At 42.4% G+C, this 25933-nt stretch overlaps 1 protein-coding gene across 2 annotated transcripts in view; it reads right to left on the reverse strand.

The window, feature by feature from the left end:
* NRG3 (neuregulin 3) overlaps positions 1 to 25933 on the reverse strand; it is a 565161-nt gene that overhangs the window by 15171 nt on the left and 524057 nt on the right. For both annotated transcript variants that reach the window (XM_035138508.2, XM_035138509.2), the window contains exons 5-6: positions 16296 to 16398; positions 9033 to 9159 (exon numbers count right to left, since the gene is read on the reverse strand). In XM_035138508.2, the coding sequence (XP_034994399.2) occupies positions 9033 to 9159; positions 16296 to 16398 (230 nt within the window). The remainder of the gene's footprint in view (positions 1 to 9032; positions 9160 to 16295; positions 16399 to 25933) is intronic.

Here is a 25933-nt window from a genome sequence, read left to right on the forward strand (position 1 = left end):
TGGGGCTCTCTTAAGTTCTCAGATAGAGGAGTTTTCCCAGTCCTGGTAAATGTTCTCTAACTGGATATTAAATTATTTAACATGGGACCTTTGATATATATAAAGTCCCAGGCTAAATCCTTTAACACGTTTCTGCACTTCCACCTAGCTTATATTGCACAGACAGCAAAAGCGGACCAATATTTCTTCCTTACAGGTAGGTAGCCGTGTTGGTCTGATGTAGTCGAAACAAAATAAATAAAAATTCCTTCCAGCAGCACCTTAAAGACCAACTAAGTTTTTTATTTTGGTATGAGCTTTCGTGTGCATGCACACTTCTTAGATACACTGAAATAGAAGTCCCCAGACGCTTATATAGAGAGAAAGGGTGGGGGAGGGGTATCATTCAGAAGGGTGGTGGGAATGGGTGATTGACTGACTGATAGCTGTTGATGACTGTAAACTTCTATTTCCTATCATTAACTTCAGCAACTTCTCTTAAAACCATGGAGAGACCTAGTTTGAACAGAGACTTTAGATTCTTATCTCATTATACATGATAAAGCGATCTTCAGCCATCTCACTCCTTGCTTTTTCATGCAAGACCATTTGCAGTCGTTTACAGTTGTCAACAGCTATCAGTCAGTCAATCACCCATTTCCACCACCCTTCTGAATGATACCCCTCCCCACCCTTTCTCTCTATACAGTGGTACCTCTACTTACGAATGTAATGCGTTCCGAATGCACATTCGTCAGCAGAAAAAAAAATGTAAGTCGAATCCCATAGGAATGCATTGGGAGAAAAAAATTCGTAAGTAGAAGCAACCCTATCTAAAATTCGTAAGTAGAAAAAAATCCTATCTAAACCGCATCCAAGATGGCCGATGGAGCTCCATTCGTAAGTAGAAACATTCGTAAGTAGAGTTATTCATAAGTAGAGGTACCACTGTATAAGCGTCTGGGGACTTCTATTTCAGTGTATCTGAAGAAGTGGTGTTGGAAGGAATTTTTTAAATTTTATTTCTTCCTTAGTATTCCAGGAACAACTTCCTCCCTCCTGAATAAGGTAGTGTGATGACCTTGTTGTCTTTTAAGGGTTGGCATAACAGACAAAGGAAGGTGTCATCTGCACACGCTCCTGTCCCATAGAAGGCAGAAAAGGGGTCCTGTCCTATCCCTTGGCCAGTATGGAAATGTTAGACTAAAAAAGAAGAAGTTACTACTTGCTTGGCCCTGTCAGCTAACCTGCCGATACTGCACTGCCTGAAAGTGAAGTGAGCCAAGTCAGTTGACTCCTGCTAAGACCCAGGAAAAGGACCGGCCCTGTAAAGCACTCGTGCTCAGTGGCAGCCCAAGACTGCCTTACCCTTCCAGGAAATGGTGGGGGAGGATAAAGATCTATATTGGCAGCAAGTGTGGGAGGAGACCGCACAGCCTCCTATTCACCAAGAGGCCACTGTAGAGGCTGTACTGAGGTGGCGGCAGATCTGGCCTCTAAGGAGCACACGCCAACTGTTGCTGCCATTGCAATTGAAGTGGCAACACTGGCAGTGGGTGATGCATTCCTTGGAGACTGGATCTTCTGCTCCTGTGAATCCTGCCACCCAAGGCGGTTGCCTCACCTTGCTTCGTGGGTGAGCTGTCCCTGCTGGTGCAAATGCTGGCTGCCCACTGATGGGGCTGCAGAAGGCCATTTAACCCATGGGTAGGCAAACTAAGGCCTGGAGGCTGGATCCAGCCCAATCACTTTCTAAATCTGCCCCACAGATGGTCCGGCAATCAGCATGTTTTTGCATGAGTAGAATGTGTGCCTTTATTTAAAATGCATCTCTGGGTTATTGGTGGGCCATAGGAATTCGTTCATTATTTTTTTCCCAAAATGTAGTCTGCCCCCCCCCCCAAGGTCTGAGGGACAGTGGACTGGCCCCCTGCTGAATATGTTTGCTGACCCCTGGTTTAACCAATTTACCACCCTCCTGAGCCTTGTGCAATAGGGGCCAAGCCCCTTCTAGCCAGATTTCACTGGTGCGGGAGTGTTGTTGAAGAAGCCTTGCATAAAGTTGTTACTTTGAGGAGCAAATTCAAGAAAATGTTCCACTTTCTTGCCCCTCCTTCCTTGTCTGTGCTTATTTTCAATTTGCTTTCATGTTTAAAGGCCCATGTTCAGAGCTGGAATCTGTGCATGATTTGTCCTTTCACTTTTGGTCAGAAGTGCTGAGTGCACTTTGAGAATGCTTTTGCTCCACACGGCAAGCAACCCAATACCCTGTCCAAATGCTGAGAATTTGTTCTGGCCACAAGATCAGCTTGGCATTTTGGTACAGTAAAAGGCTTAATTGTGCTATTATTGTGAAAGCGCTTATTGTCTCCTGGCTGATTATATTTGTGCTTGTTGTTAGAGCAATTACTGAAAAGCACTTTTGAGGCATGTAGTTAAATAAATTAATGAATAATGATAGCATTTAAAAATAAGCTTTTGTGCAAATTTTCCAATTATTCACAGTTTCATGGAGAAAATCAACTGTCAAATGCAATTACCTAGCCACTCACTAGCAATTTTCCACTCCTACCTCCCAAGGCTGGCTGTCCTAAAGAAATCAATGGAGACAGCATGGTCCAAACACCGAGGAGACTGGCCTCACAGCCAATTTCAACACCTCGCACTGTCATGGAATCAGCAGCGTGATCTTGGTTGGTTCTGTTTCCTAGTTTGTTTAAGAGAGGATTGCTGCCTTCATCTGTGAAACACTTTGATAGCAGGTGGAGGAAAGGCACTACATGTCAGCTCTAATAGAAATGGTAGCTAATGGTGACATTTAGAAAATAGGAATTGAACCGCAGTTCATCAACAAATCATGTACTTTGCATGCATAAAGTCCCAGGCTCATTCTCTAGCACACTTCCAATTAAAAGACTGCATGTAGCACAGTTGGAACATGCTCCTTCCTGAACAGCAAAACTGCCACCAGTTGCAGTACGTGATAGTGGGTGATGCTTGAGACAATGATATCGGGAAAGCGACTTCCGGTTTTCCCACCGCTGTTTGAAGGAGCGCAGGATCAGCTTTCCGGAGAGGTCCTGAGCTTTGCGAGGCAAAAAGAGATTATGCCAGGGCTCTGTGAACCTTGAAACCCAAGGAGATAAATCCTTGGGGCTGGGGGATCTGGCTGCATTCAAGATGACTCTCCTGCATGAGTACCAGACCTGTTAGGGGTTGGGGAAGGAACGCTAGGATCCATTCTAGACACGCAGAAGCGATTTCCGGCGCTGTGGACATGCGCAGAAGCGATTTCCAGCACCCCGGACATGGGCAGCATGGCACCGGAAATCGCTTCTGCGCAAGTCCGGCCCATGTCCGGCCCACAGATGATAATCTGTGGGAATGCTCTGGCCCATGGCTGGAAAATATTGCTGATGCCTGTAGTAGGGGTATACGCACCAAATGAAAGGAAATCAGATTTTTATAAAAAAAAGAATAATAGAGGGAATACTGATAGACTCTATAGATTATAATATCATAATGATAGTGGACTTTAATGGGGTAATCTCTACAGAAATGGATAGATCAATAAAGAGAACAAAAACAAACCAGGGCAAATTACCCAAGTCATTTCCATCCCTAACAGAGAATAATGAAAAAAAATTCCTTCCAGTAGCACCTTAGAGACCAACTAAGTTTGTCATACGTATGAGCTTTCGTTTTTTTGTTTGTTTGTTTTGACTACGTCAGACCAACACGGCTACCTACCTGTAACAAGAGAATAATGAGCTAGTGGACATATGGAGGTTGAAAAACCCAACAACAAAACAATTTACATTTTATTCAGAACCAAATCGAGGTTGGAGTCAGAGCGAATATGGATATGAAAAGAATTAATTACAGGAGTGGTAAAAGCGGGAATTTTACCAAAGACATTGTCAGATCATAATGCCACTGCAATGGAATGGAAGGTCAAAGATTTAACATAGGTGAGGCATAGGCAACCTTGGCTCTCCAGATGTTTTGGAACTACAACTCCCATGATCCCTGACCACTGGCCCTGTTAGCTAGGGATCATGGGAGTTGTAGTTCCAAAACATCTGGAGAGCCAAGGTTGCCTATGCCCGGTATAGGTGGAGAATGAATGAGAGCTTGCTAGATAATATAGAGATTTTAGAAAGAGCTAAAAAGCAGATAAAGACATATTTTGAATTAAACTTAAATATTGGTACGGATATCAATGTAGTCTGGGATGCAAGCAAAGCTGTCATGTGGGGGTTCTTTCTGAAACAAAATTGTATCCTCAAGAGGGAAAGGGAAAGGATCAAAGAGGAAATTCTAAACAAAATAAGAGAGATAGAATAACAGATGAGTAGAAAATCTGAAGACCCAAAATTAAAACAATCGCTTAAATTGTGGCAAACACAATTTGCCATGATTATAAATCAAGAAGTGGAGTGGAAAATTAAACTATTAAGAAAACAAAATTTTGAATCTGCAAATAAGACCGGGAAATGGCTGTCTTGGCAATTAAAGAAAAAACAAAGCCAGAATATTATAAATAAAATAAAAGACAATAATGAAACAATAGACAGACCCAAAGAAATAAGGAAGGTCTTCTACAAATTCTACAAAGAATTATATAAAGCATCTAAAGAAGAAAAGGATAAGATAATAAGCTACAGTGGTACCTCGGGTTACAAATGCTTCGGGTTACAAACGCTTCAGGTTACAGACTCCGCTAACCCGGAAGTAGTACCTTGGGTTAAGAACTTTACCTCAGGATGAGAACAGAAATCGCACAGCGGCAGCACAGCAGCAGCGGGAGGCCCCATTAGCTAAAGTGGTACCTCCGGTTAAGAACAGTTTCAGGTTAAGAACAGACCTCCGGGACGAATTAAGTTCTTAACCAGAGGTATCACTGTATTTAGAGGAACATAAGTTAAAGGATATCCCACAAGAAAGAACAGCACAATTAGAAAGGCCAATTACAGAGGAAGAAATTATAGAAGCAATCACACAAGGGAAAAATGGGAAGGCCCCAGGGCCGGATGGCATACCAATAAAATACTACAAGAAACTAAGCCAACAACTAGTTGTTCCACTGAGGGATGTAATGAACAACATAATGAAGAAAGGACAGATCCCTAAGGCATGGGAAGAAGTGTACATCACGTTAATACCAAACACGTATCCTCTTTGGGTCATACCTGCCAAGTTCCTCTCTGAAAAATAAGGGCATAACTGAAAGTAGCATACCGGAAGTAACGTGGCGGCCATTTTGGATCTGGGTGGAGCATGCTCAGAAGTGACTTTTGATGCTGCTGTGCCCAGTTCCAAAACGGCCGCCGCACCAGAAGTCGCGCTGCAGCCATTTTGGAACTGGGCAGAGCAGCATCAAAAGTCGCTTCTGAGCATGCTCCACCCAGTTCCAAAATGGCCGCCGCGCCAGAAAAAAATGGGGAAAAACAAAAAAAATCCGTTTTTTTGGCTGGGGACAGCTGGAAAAACGGGGGTTTCCCGGGGAAAATGGGAGACTTGGCAGCTGTGCTTTGGGTAGGTGAGCCTTTTACCTGCTTTGTCTGGTTCACCTTAATACGAACATTCTTGGACTGAGATAGCCTGACCACTGTAGACCATACATTGCTAACGTTGAGGGTGGGTTACTGCAGTGAACTCCATGTAGGGTTTCCCTTGGACCTGGTCCAGAATATCCAGCTGGGGCAGAATGTGGCGGCTAGACTGCTGATGGGGGAACACATAGCCGCCAATATGGGGCACCACTGTTAAAACATCCCCATCTGCTACTGAGCCTGGTTCAAGTTTCCTGTATCAGTTTACAAATTCCTAAACAGGTCCAGGGTTTTTACTGATTTATAATTTTTGAAAAATGCTTCGATTTTTGATTTTTTTTTAAAAAATGCTGACTTCAGACTGGTATCTGAGCATAAGGAGAACCAAAGGCTCGTCTATTCTGGCACCCTATTCTCACAGGGCCCAACCAGATGAAGAAAATAGTAGCCATCAAGAATACAGAAGCTGGCTGTCCCTGAAATCTGAAATACGTACCTAATTTTCTCTTAGAAAATAAAGAATGAAAAGGCTCTTAAATGTTATCTAATTAGGTATGTCTGTTACTTCCTAAATATAGTCTTGCAGATTGTAAGTATTAGTTCCACATCTTACAGCGTGAGAAGTATAATGTCAAATGTAACCCTCCTAATCTGAACCTTCAGTGAATTTAGGGAGCTTGCAATTTATTGAGCAGTTTGAAAGAATGCAAATGAGAAAACATGCCATTTTAAAGCGCCGTGTGAAGTGCTGTGTCACAGATGAAAAACACCTCTTGAAAGCAAACATCCATGGTTTTAACCTTGTATGCAGATTTGATAATCAAGCTATTGAAGCTTTCATTGGCACAGAGGTGTGCGAGGGAAGAGAAGAAGGACTGTGGTATTTTTTTTAACTGCAGTTATGCAAACAGCTGAAAACATAAATGAGGCTAGCTGAAGCGAAAAGCAAATTTGCAATGCATTTAAAACGGGCTACAAAAAGGAAGTGGCGGGATTATAGTCACTTCCTTGCATGTACATAGCATGGTCTCTTGAAAAGAAGATCCCAAAGGGACACTGAATTTGGCACACATGTACAGAAGGGTCTTTCTGCCGTGCAAATCCTGTTTGTCAGAGCACTGAGGTACAATAGTATACCAAGCTATGGGAAGAAATGATGTGTGTGTGTGGGGAGTCCTAATTCACCACGGGGTGGCAACCTATGGCCATAGGCAGTGCTATTTTTCTAGAAAAAGAGGTGCCAGAACTCAACATAAACACCTCCCTTGTTCTATTATAATGGCAATGGCACCCACCTGAGAGGCGCTGAGACTGAGTTCTGGTGAGTTCTGGCTGAAAAAAAGCCCAGGCCCTAGGCCTAATGCTGAAAGTTGCCTGCAAGTGCTGGCAAGAGCAATAAAGTTTTGGTTCCAGCAGTCTGCTGGGCAGGGAGGAAGAGGGTTTGGTGGGGAGATGGAGAAAAGAGAACAAGTAAAGAGAGAAATACAGCCCTCCTTGGCTTCTGGCCATGCCCACTTTTTTGAGTGGGGGGGGTGGATGCCAGCTCTCATCTGACACCGTGCTAACCAGAGCAGCTTCCATTTTGTATTTTGCAGCTGCTGGTGGCAATTTAAGTTGTTGTTTTCTTAACCCCTAAATTACCCTGTGCAGTATCATTTGGGGTCAGCTTGTGGGGGAAACCAGCACTTTGCAAATGAGGCCCTCAGGAAAGCATAGGCAGGCAATGCAGTCAGGGCAATGTGACTGGACCATCCGGTCCCCATTAACGGTCCGACTGCTGTGTTGCGCACCAGCTGTAGTTTCTGGAGCCACATGTAGCACATTGTAATGTAATGTAATCTGATGGTTACCAGACCACAGACTACTGAAGCCAGGCTATTCTGCTTTCAGTCAGGGGAACTATAAATGCTATGAGCAGTCTGGAATCTTTCAACAGAAAGGAGTGGGCACCCAAACAGTCCCCCTGGGGGCAGAGGAAAGCCGCCATGAATGATCCGCAGTCCCCACTAAGTGGCTCACATGAGGGGTAGCAAGTTATCATTATTATGGCTATTATGTCTGTAACTATCAGGGAGGGCAAGCAGATGTCTTGGACTATCTCTAATGATGGCTCAACTTGCTGAAAGGCAGTTTAAGTTTGGTGAGTGGATGAGACAGCAGGGCAAACCAGGCTTTGGTTTTTGGGGAAAGATCTGTCCGGGCAAAAGCTCTTCTCATCTTCTAATATGTGTGCCCAAAGTGCAGCCTGTCCTGTTATGCAAAGTAACCTTCAAGTAGAATGCAACCTTCAATTATGAGATAGTCCATTGCAATGCATAATGAAGGCACCCCATTAATCTTGTCTTTCTGGGAGGTGAGAAGAAAGAGAAACGAACTATCAATGCCAGTAAAATGGAGCATTAAAAACTGAGGTGGAGAAGATTCTTCCTTATGGGCTTTGAATCCCACTACCTCGATGCATCTGTTCATGGAAAGGCAGTGACATTTCTAAGATAAACAACAACAAAAATATTGAAGGGCTGAAGCAGTAGGAGTGTGTGTGTGTGTGTGTGTGTGTGTGTGTGTGTGTAGTTTTTGATGATATTACTTTTATGTATTTCTATCAATATCAGTACCATGGTTCAAGGAAAGAACCCAATTCATAAAAGGACAGGAGAAGATGTGGTTGGAAAAATATTGATGGGGAGCTTGGAGCTTGGGTCATACAACCAACTCTGTGTGATCTGCATTGGTTCCGATTTGTTTCTTGGTTCAGAGTGTGATAGTGACAACCTCTGAAGCATCATGCAGCCTAGGACAAGGTTACTTCTAGAATGGCCTTCTGTCCAATCTTTAAGGTCATTGCACAAAACCCTGCTCATAATCACATGCGGATTTCTGCCATTAAAGGCAAATGAGCAGGGATCAATAACAAAAGATAGCAACTCTAATTAGAGTCCCACAATCCAACCTGGGGCTCTGATTCAGCACCCCTTTCAATTATGCTGACCCATCCTGGGTCCACTCAGGAACCACCTGCCTCCAGATCCAAGTTCTGAATTAGTTCAGGCTAGTGTTTAATTTGGAGTTTCTTACATTCCCAGCATATAATTGAAAACCTTGTGTGGAGATAACTAAATGCGTCTTTTCTCATAGCCTGCTGTTTTGCACCATAAAGCTAAATAGTTCCCAAACACATGGAGCCAACATGGCTGGCTGTTCAAGGCAACTTTTTTTCTACATCCCATTTTGCTCCCTGTTTTCCTATAAAGTTTACATCTATTCAGATGCTGGCATTTACTATGGCAAACCATGACAAGACAGCATAATAAAGCTCCAATTTGCACTGTTTTAACAAAGACCGTTGGACAAATAAAATGTGTCTGTTCAGTTATTTTTTCATCCCACTGCACCACAGGTGCAAATTAGTGGCACATCTGGGGGTGACGAGAACCCAAACCATCAGCATCAAAGCATTCAACCAGTGAATTAAGGATGGAAGTTGGCAAAGTTACTTACATTTTGCAGCTGGACTCGGCTTTCAGCCCTGGTCTCTGATTTTGCCATCATGCTGGAAGCATTAAGGCTGTAGGTTTTCCCATTTCGTGTCTCTTTCAGCTGTTCCTGAATAAGTTTTGTTTGCTTTCTGCAAAGAAGAAGAAAACAAAAACAAAAACAAAAAAGATGTCCAGATAAAGATGGGCAATATTTTTTCCCACCCTAATCTCAATTATTCTAATGTGGTTTCTGTTTCCAACTGTTCTAATATTTTCAATGACCACAGACGAGAACCCAAACCTATGTGAAGGAAAGTCCAGGCAGGCCAGAACAATTTGTTCTCAGTAATGCAGGGTTTATGCTGCTGCTGCTGAAGAAGAGTTTGGATTTGATATCCCGCTTTATCACTACCCGAAGGAGTCTCAAAGCAGCTCACAATCTCTTTTCCCTTCCTCCCCCACAACAAACACTCTGTGAGGTGAGTGGGGCTAAGAGACTTCAGAGAAGTGTGACTAGCCCAAGGTCACCCAGCAGCTGCAAGTGGAGGAGCGGAGACACGAACCCGGTTCACCAGATTACAAGTCTACCGCTCTTAACCACTACACTACACTGAAATGAGGGATGAGTGAATCTGTCCATTTCAGCTTTTCATGTCCATTGCAGCTCTTCATTTTCCCAGTCTTACTTTCATTTCTCCACATTTTCACATCACTTTGCTTTTTTTAAAAAATGAAAATCCATGAAAACTTGTAAATTCATTTTTTAAAAAACATTAAAATTCACCGGCATCTTAGTGCAATGTTCTCCTAATACAGTGGTGCCTCGCTTAACAAATGCCCTGCTTAACGAAATTTCCGCTTAACGAAAGTTTTTTTCTAGTGGAGGTTGCCTCGCTAGACGAATGTGTTTTACGAAAAATTCGTCTAGCGAATCGCAGTTTCCCATAAGAATGCATTGAAATTCAATTAATGTGTTCCTATGGGCAAAAAAAAAAAATTCAATGCATTCCTATGGGATTCGCTAGATGAATTTTTCGTTATAAGAAAAGACCTGTGGAACAAATTAAATTCGTCTAGCGAATTTAATTGTATGCACAATTTAGCTGATAAGTGCACATTTCCCAAGGCTTGTGTATATTGACCAGGAAATATGCAATATCTGGTTGTTCTGCACATTAACCACTGAACTTCCATTCATCTCAACAACATCTATATTACCAACAGTAGAGCTGTATGCATTTGTGGACAGAGAAATTGGGGAAAGGACTTCAAAAAATGCTAGAGCAGCAAGGGAGAAATTCTCCAACAGTTTCTCAGGGGTGGGGAATCTTTTTGTTTGATTGATTCTTTTTCATTGCTGCCGCCAAGTGGTTACAGCAGCAATAAGCATATTGGCAGCCTGGTCACCATTCTGCATCCTTCACAGTGCTCTGGAGCCAGGGTTGTTCTGGAGCATTGTGTGTGGAAATGGAGAAAAATCAGAGAAAACTGTGCAAAGTGCACTTTTTTGGTGTGTGGGGATGCAGGACATGTTCTCAGAAGAATACGTCTCATCTTAGCAATAAATAAACTTTCCTTTTTGCAATTCACACTAGAAGTGTGGCTCTATCCGCAAGCATGCCTGAAGCTTGATCTATACTTTGTTACTGAATTACCACAATTTCACTGCAAGTGAAATTCCACTGCAGAATATGCTTATTTGGAGTTTTATTACAGACATCCATTTTAAAAGAATTGGGGAACAAAAGTTCATGGTTCATGGGAATTATATGAATTGCATGTTTTATGCACTTTTTAAAAATGGTTGTTTTTATTAAAGGATTTTCATAGTTAACAAGCGTACATACAACGTCCCTGTTTTCCATTCACATAGTCCTTCCTACAGATCAGTTACATCTGATGTGAGACACTAACTGTCATAGACCCTGTGAGGTTGGTGCGGGGTGGGTGTGAAAGAGAGAAAAAGAAGTGATTTTTCGTTCTTTTGTGTGCTTTTTATTACATCTCTCACTTCTGCAAGCATCAGTACATTGTTGGCTGTCACTGTATATCTATCTACACACACAAACTCAAACCCGCCACATCTGTGGCCGATTCAAGGGTGTGAACTGGCAGAACGGCTTGACTTCTATTATGATGTCAGGTGATCATTGTGAGACCAAACTGTTCTGATGTTCTGGTTGGGAACTGTCTATTCAATTTGAAAACACTTGAGCTAATTTGGACATACATTTCATGCCCCCGCCCATTTTTGGACCATTCTAGTAATCAGAATATCTGAGGAACATAGGAATCTGCCATATATTGAGCCAGGTCAGCATTGTCTACAATGACTGCCCACAGTTCCCCAAGCTTTCAGACATGTCACATTCTCACCCCTGCCTAGAGATGCCAGATTGAACTTGGGAGCCTTCTGCGTCCAGAGCACATGCTACTGAGCAGTAGCCCTTTTTGGATGATGTGAGCTAGTTTCAGGTGCTTAGCTGGTGAGAGAGTACCATAGCAATTTCGAGACTGCTGCGGACAAGTCTTATATAAAAGTATTTTGTTCCCCGACCACCACAGTAGGTAGATGGAGTTCACCTTCAGGTATTTCTCACCCCAAAACAGCTTCACCTGCTTTCTTTTTCCTCAGAGGATGCCCTATCTGTGAATAAAAACTTAGCTTGGGGGAAGTGTTTTTCGAACTGAAAAATAACCGAAGGGAAAGGGGTTAAGTTGCTTTTATACAGCTTGCAGCTTGCACAGGCCGATTTTTGCCATAAAAATCCACCAGAGCCTGCTGCAATGTACAACTTGAGCCAAAGTGAGCCAGAGGGCCTTCTCGGTAGTGGCACCCGCCCTGTGGAACGCCCTCCCAGCAGATGTCAAGGCAATAAGTAACTATTTTACTTTTAGAAGACAACTGAAGGCGGCCCTGTTTTCAATGTTTAATGTTTAGAAGACAACTGAAGGGAAGTTTTTAATGTTTGAGGCTGTACTGTTTTTAATATTTGGTTGGAAGCTGCCCAGAGTGGCTGGGGAAACCCAGCCAGATGGGCGGGGTATAAATAATAAATTATTATTATTATTATTATTATTATTATTATTATTGATCCCAACCATTTCTTTATTGTTACACTGACTGCTTGAAATGTGGCTCATACCAACATTCAAAGGTGAAAATGGGCAGTCCAGGCCAATGTTGTTAATGTTTGGGAAGACAACAACAACAACCAGCAAACAATGACATCTGGCAAAATGCTATTGTCAACATGGAGGGATGCTTGTCCAAAATGTGGGGAAATGTATTCACAAGTGCAGGGAACTGCTGGGTCTGTTTGTCCATGCAGCTTAGTTTTGCCTGTGCTTAGTTTGCTGCTCTCCAAGGTCTCAGACAGAGGTCTTTCTCATCACCTAGTACCTGAGTTTTGCAACTATGCTGAGGATCGCCCCTTCTACATGCAATGTATGTGCCACTGAGGACCCACACATGTTCCTCCTTCAGCATCCATTATTATACATATACATCTGCATTCCTGTCTGTAAATAGAAATCCCTTTCTCCAGCTTATAATAGTTACAAAAACCCAACTTTTATCATATAGCCATTGCAACATGTATCTGCCATTGCAGATCTTTTTAATTTGATTGAGTATTCCTACAAAGGTCTACCACTGAGCTCTTGTCCCTTCTTATTATTTCAAAATGTTCATTATACTCATTAGGGGTTGTCAGCATTCACACATTACAGTCATATCTCATGTTATGTCTGCTGCAGGTTGCATTTTTCCAGGTTATGAACGCGGTGGGCCCGGAAGTGTTTACTTCTGGGTTCTGCTGTGCGCACATGCACAGAAGCATTCTGCGCACTTCACGCATGCACAAAAGTGCCGCTCGGGTTGCAGACTTTTTGGGGTGCAAACGGCACCCCGGAACGGATCGGGTCTGCAATACTGTAATGTCAGTGTTCACTAAGTTATGGGCATTCCCTATACCAATAATATGCCCATATATACTCTGATAGTTCGCCTTCATGTCTTATAATACTAGAACTCTCTAACAAAGCTGAATGTTGGAAGATTCGGGATGGGCAACAGAAGGTACTTCTTTGCAGCTCATATAGTTAAAGGATGGAATTTGCTCCCACAAGCTGTGGTGATGCCCATCGACTTGGATGGCTTTAAAATTCAGACAAATTCAGAGATGGCAAGGCTATCAATGGCTACTACCCACAATGGCTGTGCATTACCTCCACTGTTGGGAGGCAGAAAGCCTCTAAATGTCAGTTGTTGGGAATCACTAATAATAATAATAATAATAATAATAATAATAATAATAATAATATTTATATCCCGTCCTTCCCAGTCAAGACCGGGCTCAGGACGGCTAACAACAAGAATATCAAAACAAGCATAAAAGAAACAATTCAGTTAAAATACAGATTAAATACAATGTTAAAATTCAATTTTAAAATGGGAATCTACAGGTGAAACCTCATTTAAATATCTGTAGGATAAAACCTTAGGGGAGGGTAACACTGCGGGGTCAGACTGAGTCAGTCCAAAGGCCAAGCGGAACAGCTCTGTCTTGCAGGCCCTACGAAAAGATGACAACTCCCTCTGGGCCCCAGTCTCCTGAGAGAGAGCGTTCCACCAGGTCGGGGCTAGTACTGAGAAGGCCCTGGTCCTGGTCGAGGCCAGTCTAACCACCTTGTGACTCGGGATCTCCAGTATGTTATTATTTGTGGACCTGAATGTCTTCTGCGGGGCATACCGGGAGAGGCGGTCCCGCAGGTGCAGTACGAGGGTCCTAAGCCGCTGAAGGCTTTAAAGGTCAAAGCCAGCACCTTAAACCTGACCCTGTACTCCACCGGGAGCTAGGGAGAGAGTGCTGTTTTGCTCGTGCCCAACTAGTGAACTCCCCATGTGTCTCTGGATAGCTACTGTGAGAGCAGGATACGGGATCAGATGGGCCTTGGGTCTGATCCAGCATAGCTCCTCCTGTGTCTTAAGAGCCACCCATCACCCAAGAACTGCAAAATTCAGCAATACTAAATTTCAAAAGCTTCTGAAATTTTCACGTTTTAGACTCATGACTCGGTCACTTCACAGTCTAGATACACATAGGGAGCTTTGGTAGATTCTGATAGGGCAAGGCCCTATATTGTTGTGACTTAATTAATATACATTTTGCTACCTGTTGATATAGGCACACTGGCTCCTGGTTTCCTGCTTTAAGAACCATGAAACTGTTGCTTGCATAATTTGCGGCTGATGAACTGTGTGCCATAGCAAGGACAATGAGAGCTACAGAGAAAGCTTTGATTTTATTTGGTCAGTGAAGTCAGTTCAATGGTGGGGGGGACTGTTCTACTCAATAAAAATTAAGAAATTAAATAATGCATTTGTGGATTTGAGTATTCCAAGGATGCCAACACTCAGGTTGTACAATGTGTAAGCGTGACATCCGAGAACACAAATTTCCTCCTTCAGAATAATTATCTAAAACACAGAACATAAAATGAAAACATAATGGCTAATCATAAAATAACAGAAAAGTAATCAATGCCTTGTCTAGACAGCATTTTATTGCAATGGACATACCGGTAGGTCTAATAGGGACATATATTATACGTTTCTACCTTTTTTTTGGGTGGGCTTAAACTGCCAAAGTCAAGTGCACTTAAATTCTACTTATTTCAATGAGGGAATAAAATCATGTCCTGAAATTTCTCCCATTGAAATTAATGGAACTTAACCTGGGCTGCATCATTCTCTGACTGCTAAACTGTCCCCAACCATTGTCCATCATTTACTTTTGATGCGGTATGGTTCCCCAGAGAGCATTTGAGTGGCATACATGTTCCTCTCTGTTCACAGAAACAGGACAAGAACAGGAGGTGACATGAGGGAAGAAGGACCTGTCCTTTTTCAAAGGGCCTACCATTTATAACACAAAAGGCACTCGGCCCAAGAGACATTCAAATCACTTTTCGAATCGCCTCCTCCATTTTCTGGACCCAGTTTCCACGACAGGAGCCTAAAAGTGATGTTTCTCAAAGGCAAAAACGGGTTTTGGTGGCTACTAATAAAAAATTTCAGTAGGTTATAGACTTGACTGAAGTAGAAGTGACATCAATTGCATGAATGCACTTAACATGCATATTATTTGTTAGGTAAATTACTGCCGTTAGGAAGCCTGAAGCATTGGGGGGGGGGGCAGGAGAAGTATAACTCTTCCTGTCCTTGCTAAGTACCTGGCACAAACTGCTTCTCTGTAGTGGCTATTTGCCTTTGGAGGAAGCCTATGGAGGTGTCTCTTGAAATGCAAATAGCCAACGTGAAGAGTTCATTTTCGTCAGAACTGTAATGGGGAAAGGAAGTAAGAGTCAAACTATGGCTTCCCCAAACCTGCAGTCCTGAGGCTCCTCTTTACATTCAAAAAATCTGCAAATTAAATGCATTACTGCAATGAACATCACTTCTAGTTTGGCTCCAAATGTAATTTTAGCGTGGGCTTGAGCATGCTCAATGAAATTTTTGACTTTTCCTCTTCTAATGGCAAACCCTCATGCTATGTAAGAAGCTGTTGTGAGGGGAATAACAAACCCTAGTTCCCAGGATTCTCTGAGCGACACCATGAATGTTTGAAGCAGTATATTACTGCTTTAGAGGTATAGCATGGTGCAGATAGGGCCATTCTCTCTTCCTTTCTTTCTAAGCAAGCTTGGACATTCATTATTAACTGCCAGCAGCCCAATCTTGTGAGCCATTGAGCAGTTTGAGCCATATAAACTACCAGGCCCTCTGCATATTCCGATATATAACCGATAAATCTGTCATGAATCAAAATAGATACTCTCGAGCCAGATGCAGACATTAGCATACTATGAATTTATTTATTTTATGGATCACAAAATTGTCGCCAGGATGTTCAGTATTGTTTCACCCAAAGCCAGTTTTTGTGATATATGAAAAGCTGGTAGGAAAATGATGCCTTTTCATGCCTTTCCAGAAGATCAAAGAAGATTAACCTCTTCAAACCCTTACCATTCATCTGTGTTCCTGTATGCAAACTCTGATCAATGACATTATGAGTGTCAGTCATGGAGATGGGGGGGGGGGTATTTTTACATGCAGGGTTTTTGTGGGGGGGGGAGGAGGAGCATGTTGACTCACAAGGAAATAATGTATATCGGGTCTCTGGTATTTTACTCTCTTCAGAAATAATGCCATGGAGGAAAAACACGGAAGAACTGAAAAGGCATAAGGACGACAGGACAGAGGCTAGACAAAGGCTCTTACTTTGTTTTGAAGTAGAACGCTGCACAGATCATGCCCACTATGACTATGCCAAAGACGATACAGGAAATAGACAGCACTTGCCGCTGGTAAACCTCTTCGCTCTCTGTGGACAGCAAAATTGAAAATTATGGCAACATTAAACAGCAACATCTAGAAATAGGGGAACTTATTATTATTATTTTAAGGGTGTGTGAATCAGCATGATACGTTCTTCAAACGGAGAAAAGGAAGTGTGCAGATTTTGGCTTGGAGAAACCATCCCCGACTTAGGATCCCCACCTGCATGCTGTTATGAGAGACGTGGGTCTGCTGCACTAGCCCAAACAGAATTCTCCCCTCAAGGAGACCCTATAAACATGTAATCAGGATTGTGGCATGAAGTGGTGCCATTGCATTTTGCATTTATGTACAGGGAATTGTACGATCTGGTTATATGGCTCATCAGATAGGAAGTGATACTACACATTGCAGGGGAAAAGGGTAGTCTTGACATGGCGACATGGTTTGATGTGGCAGTCCTGTATCTCAAGTGACACATCGTCCCATTCTTGGGATGTTATCCTATACCCCCACTTGCTAAGGCCTAAGGGACTTAAGGGACATGCATGGGACTGTGCTGTTAGTTCCTTATATAAGACTTTGGACTTTCTAGAAAAGGAGCCAACTTTTCATGAGGTTCCCTTCAGGTGACTGCTGACTGTGGACCTTGAAAAAAACGACTATGAAAACCAAGGGCATTTAGCTGGTGTGATCATTATCCAGTTATTCAGAAAGCTATATTAATAGCATCCACAGGGCAGGGGGGAGGTGGTGGGTGAAAGGTTGGAAGCAGGACTCTATTTTTAATACTCAGTCATGTTCATCACTTACAAGGCTCATTGGGATTCACTCGTTTCATGACCACATCCCCATTCCTTTAAAAATGTACAGGGTGGTTTTTGGTTTGTTTTTTTTTTTTTTTGCTTTGGACTATATAGCACTCCTGCCTAAGCCTCCACGTTGTTCCCCCAGATTCCAAGTGTACAAACAACATAAAACACTGAAAGATTTACAGCGCTGAAAAGAAAGGAACAAAGCCAAACCAAAAAGAAACCCCTGCAGTTTGATAGAGTTGGATGAAAGCCAAAGGCTTTCCATAGTTTCTGATGTGCTCCACTGCACAGGATATTACTTTCATGGGAATTGTGTGGTTTATTTTTTTATGGGGGGGGGGGAGGTGGCAGACAAGGAGAGGAAGCAATAGCCTTGGTAAACATCACTGTTGCATAATTAACTTGAAGAGAGGGATGAAATGGAAATCAAGAATGTGAGAAAACATTCTGTCTCATGTGAGGACAAGCAGTCGACAATTAATAGGCAGCTGGAACACCGTATGTGAAAATGAATCAATAATTCTTTAAGTGATTTATTTTTATTTCAAAAGGCTTTCTTAATATGCCAACTGAGTATCAAATTGGCTGGATTATATTGCTACCTGTTAACATACGACAGGAATTAAATATAAGGCTTGAAGGGAAAATGTATAGATTCAAAACTATGGGTGGATGTTACGGGCAAATATTGGGGTGGGGGAGGAACACCTTGCTCTGGTCAAGAAATCCAGGCATGCATCTGACTGTGGCCCCATTCATTCCAAATGAGGGAGCAGAACTGAATGAAGAAAGAAAGACAAAATGACCACTGGATCAGATGCTCTCATTGAAATGAATGGGGAATCTTTAGGTGACAATGAGGACCAGCAGGTCAACTCAGACTCTCACGCCCAAGAATCAGTGCTGCACCAGAGTAATTCTTTTTGTTGTTTTAGCAACAGATTGAAAACCATCCTCTCCCTTACAACAATTTGTGTTGATTAAAAAAAAAAAAACATAAACCCATTCTTTTTCAAAAGGAAGGATTTATGCATGCATTTAAGTCTCCCATTGAAATCCATAGGACCGAAAACCATTTCATAAATTGCAAGGCGATCTGCATACAAATCGGATTTGCAACTGAGTGTACACTGGGCAGGGAGCTGCAGACAACCCTTGCTGTTTGGAGGTGTACACATGGTTGTCTCATTCACACATTACATTTTTAGGTGCACAATGTGTGCCATTAGAATTGTTTTGCTTTGAGTGAATAGTGTACAATATTTTTTTCAACTGAATTATATACTTCAAAAAGATTTAATTCTTTTAAAGTGTCAAAGTGTCACCACCAACGAAGTTGCAAAATAAATCTGAACACAGAAGAGAGCATGTTTCAAAAAACTGCGGTGGATATTTATTTTTCACCCACTCAGGTTCAGAACCACAATCAATAATTGTAGTATATATCCAGAGCATACTAGAATCACCCACTGAGATCAACAGTAGTTACTTATTCTCCCCCTCTCGCTGTATTTTCCCAGATAGCAACTGCAAAATAAGCAAAAGCTTTTTAAAAAAAGGAAAAAATGCATGTGGGGTCTGCTTAGCTGTAGGTAAATGATGCAACCACATGGTGGAAAGGATTAGGATACTAATTGTATGGGAAAGGCTTGTGCAATCTCCCATGACCATGTGGTTGGGTCACTCACCCTCAACCACATCGGGGCTGCAGCTAAAATGTGGAGGGAGGGACATGGGAAGGGCTAACTTCTTCCAGGGGTAAGGGCAGCTAGAAGGCAGTGTTCAAGTGGGGGATTGGGAGCTTGGTATGGGAGGAATGGGGGTGGGTGACCGTGAGCATTCACTAGAGAGGGGTGTCTGGGAGGCAAGGAGTGGAGGAATTCAGGAGGTAGACATACTGGAGCCAAGTAGTGTCCTTAGCAGCTGGGAAAGGGGAGGAAGCAAGCAGAAAGGTGGTGCCAGCAAAGGTGGGTGTGGAGGGGAAGAGAGAAAATGGGCTGGTGGTCCAGATCAGGTAGGGCATGTGTTGGGGGGACACACAACTCTGCCCCCTCAAGGGGAAAATTTGATGGAGAGGGGAAGGTTGGGCTCGCGTGAGAGTGCAGGGCCAATGAAGGCACATCCCGGTTTTCACCACCAGGAAGTTGGAGGGTATTAAATTGAATCCCTCCCATGTCCTTAGCCCAGGGTGGATCTAGACACAGGAAAAACAACAATGATGCTATAAATAAGTCAGAAATTAGATAACAAAAGAAATAAATCTCTATGGAAAATGACGTTTTGAATTATCCTGCTCTCTGCTGCCATCTGCTGTTGTATGTTTATAGAACATTCAAACTGCCGTTTCTTTACTAGTGTAGCTGAGTCCTCAGTCTAGCTTTCAACTGCCTCTTATAGTCAAGGATGGTGGATTTCTCCCCTTCCCATCCTTTCAGAACCCTCTGCTTCCCCTCTTTTTGTGCCCTTTCCTCCTCTTCACTTAGCACCTGCTTCATCACCAGGTCTTTCCACCTTCCCTGCTCTTCTCCAGCACTAGAACAACTGAACCAACTGCTTGAAGATGTCTCCCTATCTGCACAAAATCCCTAGGCACAGATTCCAAGGTATTCTGCAGTACAGATTCCAAAATGCTAATAAACTACACTGAAACTTGAAAAACCAGTGGTTTTTGTTTTTTACTTGACTGTGTTTGGTTTGGTTCTTACACACTGGATGGCTAGAAAGTGGTATAAAATTGTTATTTTAAAAATATAAATAAATAAAGCGGAAGCTGATCAGGCTGTAACAGAGGAGGAAAGAGATGGGCACATTTGTGGTTAGTGCCTCCTCTCCTTGAACTTTCCCGTATCAGCTAGTTATCAGAACATCCTCTGATTAAGAACATGAACCAGAGTTCATTTGTTTCCTTCTCCCTCCCTCCCAATCCATTTTCCTTTCACGTCTTTCTAGAAAGTAAGCCTGAAGGCAGGGTCTGTCTTTGTGTGTGCGCGCGAAGGAGATTTTTTAAGCTGCCCAGGGAGCCTTTTTTCCACTGAAAGGGGCAATTAAGAATAAGTAAACAAATATGAATCAATTTCTTTGAATTGATTATCATTCCTATGTCTTCAATGTTCCTCAGAGCTTTCAAAAATGAGCATTCAACAATTAATTTTCCTCTTGTACGTGTGTGTTCTACTCTGTGCAAATAGATGGATAGAAGAGATTTTCTATACACCTCAGAATGAATCTTTCTATTGTACAATTGGCTTCCTCAAGACTGCGGCACTGTTTGCACAGCAGGATCAATACTTCTTTTCTCTTATATATTTTGTTCTCTTTCCCTCCTTTGCGAGACACCTCCCTTTTCTTCCACTCACCTCTCCCCCCCCCAACATGAATGGAAATTCCTCATTAAAGATCCCTAATCCTTTCACCGATCTCTTCAATTGCTGATATAGATCATTTAAATTGCCAGTGACCCAGAGAAGCAAACTCTTCTTTCCGTACACCTCCTCATTCCAATGAACCAACTGCATCTAATAAACCAGTCGAGAGAATGAGCATGTTTTGAAATCTTACCTAACTGTAGGTGAGATCCAGCAAAAATATACGATGAAAAAGTGCGGAGGTGTGATTAGGAGACCTTTGGCAAAGCATCTGGTCATTAGGAATTATATATTGAAGAGTTAAACTGTCAAACCCAAACTTTAAGAAATTGATGCAAGCACGGAGTCTTATCAGGGAATGAGCAGAAAAGGCTACATTTTGCATAATCCAAGCAAGTATTCTGCAGGGACTGAACATGCAAACTGCAAATTATGCTGTGTCACATAATTTAAACACACACACACACATACACAAACTTAATTATCTCTGGAAGCGGTTAAGCAATTTAAGTTGAGCAATTAATTAAGCAGAATATGGATTCAGTGACTGGTTGACTGTATCGGTTTCACAGATACATATTGTCATAAAATGAATATCAATGGCAAATGGTTGGGGGAATTCAGAGGGCCTACCCACCATGACATCTGCCTTGCTCATTGTGATGATTAAGCTGGTTCTAATAAATGCATAGCATGGCATTTGGCAAGCTATCAAGTCAAGGTGCATGATTTTCTACTATTCGGCATTAACAATTAAAGAAAACAAATCACCTTCTCCTTAAGAGATGCTTCCACAGCTACAAGAAAAACCTTGCTCAGGAATGCTATCTTGTCACATAGGCCCAAATTTTACTTTCCCCACAATGCAAATAAAACACAGGATTGTAGTTGACCCTGGATCCCTTCCTCCTCAAGTGTCCCTAATTAATGGATCCTACAACAATTTCCCTTTCTATACAGTTTCATTCCTTTTTCTCTAACCCAAGTTATCTAGTGCTACAGCCTAGAGCTTAGCCTCTTTCACACACGCTCGCCCACAGAGAAACAACAGCCTTCCCTGCATACAGAAAATGGGATATCAAAGTTACAGCCCACCAAGTGCCTTTCTCCCTAATGTACCACTTTTCACGTGAAAGAATTTAACTTTATTCTGAAGTGCAGGGAGAGCAGCATGTGATATGTCTCCCCACGAAGATCTGATGTTGGCAGCATGTCCCTCGAGAGCCATAAGGCACGGTTTACATGCATTGATCAGCTCAAATTCACCTGTGCCATCAAGTGGCAGGCCATTCACTGCATACAGTTGAAATCAAAATTACTCAACCCCTCCCCCCCCATTGCAAATTGGATTTATTATCAAAGTTTACCAGCTGGTGTGTATCTGAAGAAAGCTTATACCAGAACAAATGTGGTTGGCCTATAAGTTGCTACTGGACAATTATTATTATTATTATTATTATTATTATTATTATTATTATTATTATTTCAACTGCATCAGACCAGCACAGCTACCTACCTGAATCTAGACTTTCTGCTGTTTGCAATGAGCAAAGTGGAGAGGGCAATATTCTTAACAAGCTTTAGATTACCATTCTTGGACATAGTTGGTATTAGATTGCAAAAATGCCGTTTCCTTGTGAAGACCTTATACCTTGGAAGTCAAATGGAATCTGTTCCGAAAGTAAGGATTTTGGATTCTATTCAACTAACTTTTATTCAGAGTAGATCCACAGAAATTAATGGTCGTAAGTATGCCGAGATAGCAAAGCTTACAGGAAGAATTAGAAATCAGGAAGAGGAGGGCTTTAATAAAGAATGGGGGAAGTTTATAATTTATTTGAAAAGCTATTGTAAACAATTACATACATTGGTAGGATTGACAGAAAACTTGTAGCAAAAATTTGATCTATGGATTGACAAAGGATTTATAAAAATAGTTATGAAAGAGAAGCAGAGGGGGAAATCATTACATTAAGATCAAAAATGGGGGGAGTCAAAAGGGATTATATGTTTATGTATTTAATTCATTTGTTTATGTAATGCAAAAAAAAAAATGAAATTAATGACCATAATTCATTTAGGTCCATTATTTTCCATGCATCTACTCTGAGTCAGCTGAATACTCCCCTTTATAATGAACAGTTTGAAGGGAAAAATAGAAGTGAATTGTTTTTAATTCTGCTTTGAAAAAGAAATGCAGAAAAAGAAAAGAAAAAAACACTTTGTATTATGACTCAGCTAATTAAGACAGGCAGAATTCCATTTGTCAGTAATTAAAACAACAAGGACATTTCTGTCCATGACTGTATGATCTATTAATTCCTTGGCATATTAAGAAAATTTCAGAAGAGGGTGGAAAACGTTTTACAAGACCGTCGTGTCAAAATGCTTCATGGGTGCAAAATCATACAACTGCAATTCATGGGGTGTGACAGCCCTGGTTTATCCTGCTGTCAGTCAACTGATCAGTAGCACAGGCTCATGCCCTTTCTGTAGCTGCCTGAGACACCCAGACCCTCAGATGCAGGGGATGGGACCAGAACTTCAAGACCCCTTGGAAGGTACCGGTAACATTCTCACTGGCTGTATTGTGACACTAGTAGATGATCAACCAATCACTATTCTAATTGAGGCAACCAGATCTCCAGCTAGCTTGCAGTAGTGGCTGGTGACCATTGGAACAGATAGGAGGAACAGACACAGGAGACCAATGTTAGGTGGAAGCAGAACCAATGGCAGGCAGAGCAAGCTAATTCTACTTTTGTGCTTCTCTTCCTCCCTGCTGAATTCTACAAGTTCCACTGAGACAAGGAGAAGCGGTCTGGATTGGTGCTGGTAGCGCAATGCTCCATTCACCCTACCAGGCCAGCCTCAGGTGCAGAGGAAGGGGTGCAGTGGGGACGGTCCGCCCCGGGTGTCATCACTGAGGGGGGTGACATTTGGCGTGCCACCCACCTGCGACTCCCAAGCCTACCCCGAGCCGTCGGGGGAAGGGGCGGAGCTGCGCCGCCTTGCTGGCTGCCTCCACCCCTTCCCCCTTCATTTTGACAGCTCAGGGGAGGCTTCCAATTCATATAATTTCTTTGAACCATGAACTTTTGCCCTGCTCCTGGGCTGCTTCCTGGGGGGGGGGGGCTCCCCCAAGCTGACAAAAGGAAGAGGGAAGGGAGGAAGGCTGCTGGCAAAGTTGTGCGGCTCCCTCTCCCCCCCCCCCCGGTGTCTTGCCCCCTGGAACACTTGCATGTGCGCCACTCTGGGTGCCGGAGCAGCTAGCTCCATCTCAGACCAGCCTCTGCTGGTTTTGGAAATGATTAAAAGAGCACCTAAACAAATGCAAACAGGGCTCCCTGATCTCCCATGATGTCCTCATAGGACAGGATAAGTGACTCAGTTAGCTCCGCAATGGGAAGAGAAAGGATAATGGTCAGAGGCTTTACATATGGGGCTAATGCAAAATAGCACATGGGTCTACATGTTCATGGACCCTTTGAAAAAGTGCTCAGATGTCCGGGAACAAATGGAGAACAGGGAGGACTGAAGCCAGGCCCCCAACTCCAGAAAAGCTGAGCAGTGGGATTCTGTGTTTTAAAAGAAGGCTACAGCTGTACAGTTCCAGCTGTGTGCATGGGAATCTTGTGTGCATTTCTCCACATCTGGCTAGAGAATGGAGTATGTTTGCAGACATCTGCTTTGGGGTGCATATTCTCTGGGCTGAAATGGGTCAACAGGAGAATGTGCACCCCTCAGCGTTTCAGCAATAATTGGCTGCTACTTGTGGCCCGTCATGCATGCTGCAAAGATAGTGGGCGATATTCTCCTTGGAAACGAATAAAATATATTACAAAAAATAAATAAAAATGGTTTAGGCACTTCAATATTATACTGACCACAACTATCATGCACATCAACCACTGACTTTAAATTACGAGCTACTGATATAATATTTGAACTTTATTGGCTGATAATGAGTTTTTGAGCTGTGACTAAAGCTCAGGCATATAAATTTAATTTTAACAGAGGCTTTGGGGGGGGTTGCTATTTCATTCTATTATCTGTACTATCAGTGGTTTTATGTATCAGAAATATTTAAAAGCTAACACTAAAAAAAGCTAATACAGACTGCACCCAAGTGGATAATTTTTTTTTTGTGGGAGCGAGGGTTGGGGGGAATTATATAGCTATATTGCATTTTTAAAAAATTAAATCCACTTTTAAAATGTCATTTACAGTACCACCTTGTAAAAACAACAGGCTTAAAAGGAAAGCTGAAGTTAACAAAAACAAACTAGTCGGAATCCCTTACAGTGGTATCATGGTTATCTGTCAAACACATTACGTTAGAGGTTGTTTTCCATGGACAAGAGAGAATGTCAGGCAAAAAAATATCTGATGTCCAGCCATTACAGTCGTACCTCGGGTTACGAACACCTCAGGCAGGTCACGAACTCTGCAAACCCGGAAGTATTTTCGTTCTGCGCACGCGCAAAGTGCAAAAATCATGGAAATCGCGCTTTGCACATGCACAAAATGGCGCTTCGGGTTATGACCATTTTGGGTTATGAACTGCGTCCCAGAACGGATCGTGTTCGTAACCCAAGGTACCACTGTATAAGGATGCAATAATGCATGCATTGTAATTAGTAGTTTGGGGTTCCTACTGAACCCAGGGACCTGAAAATCGTAACAATCATCATGATTTAAAAGGTCCTATAGCTCATCAGAGAGTTGTTCATTCTTGAAAGACAAAATTCAGGAACCTGAGTGGGCCCAGATGGAGAAAAGAATGGATCCTGGCAGGTAAAGGACTGACTTCCTGGAAGGTGAGGACACAGCCCAGCAGCAGAGATGCAGAGACCTTGTCTGAAGCCCAGCAGTCAAAACACAAAGGTCATAGAAAACCTCTGGTTCATCTAAGGCAGGAATGGTGAGGATCTGTAGCCCTCTAGATGTTTTTGGACTACAGGTTCCATAATCTCTGGCCATTGGCCATGCTGACTGGGACTGCCAGGTTGCCATCAATAAATGTTGTGTGAGTGGTGGTTCAAGGGACTAGATGTGCAAGGTAAGTATATTCATACTTTTCTGTACATATTTAACCATTTCATGGTTAGTTTGCGTACCGATTCTGTATAGGAAATAAACAATTACGTTGTGCTACATGTTGTGCGTGTGTATACAAGATTAGGGTACAGAGCCAGAAAGAAGACGACAGGATCTTATTGATAGACGGGAACAAGTGTTGAAAAGTTTGGCAACCACTACTTTAAATCTGCAGTCTTTCAAAACTCCATGCATATTAAGGCCGCTTTAATCAACACAAGCTGTATAAATCCAGGGCCGAGTGAATACAGAAAATGATTGCCAAATATTTGACTGAAACAAGAAATGAATTAACTTTCAC

The sequence above is a fragment of the Zootoca vivipara genome, chromosome 5, assembly GCF_963506605.1.
Source record: "Zootoca vivipara chromosome 5, rZooViv1.1, whole genome shotgun sequence".
Lineage (NCBI taxonomy): Eukaryota > Metazoa > Chordata > Lepidosauria > Squamata > Lacertidae > Zootoca > Zootoca vivipara.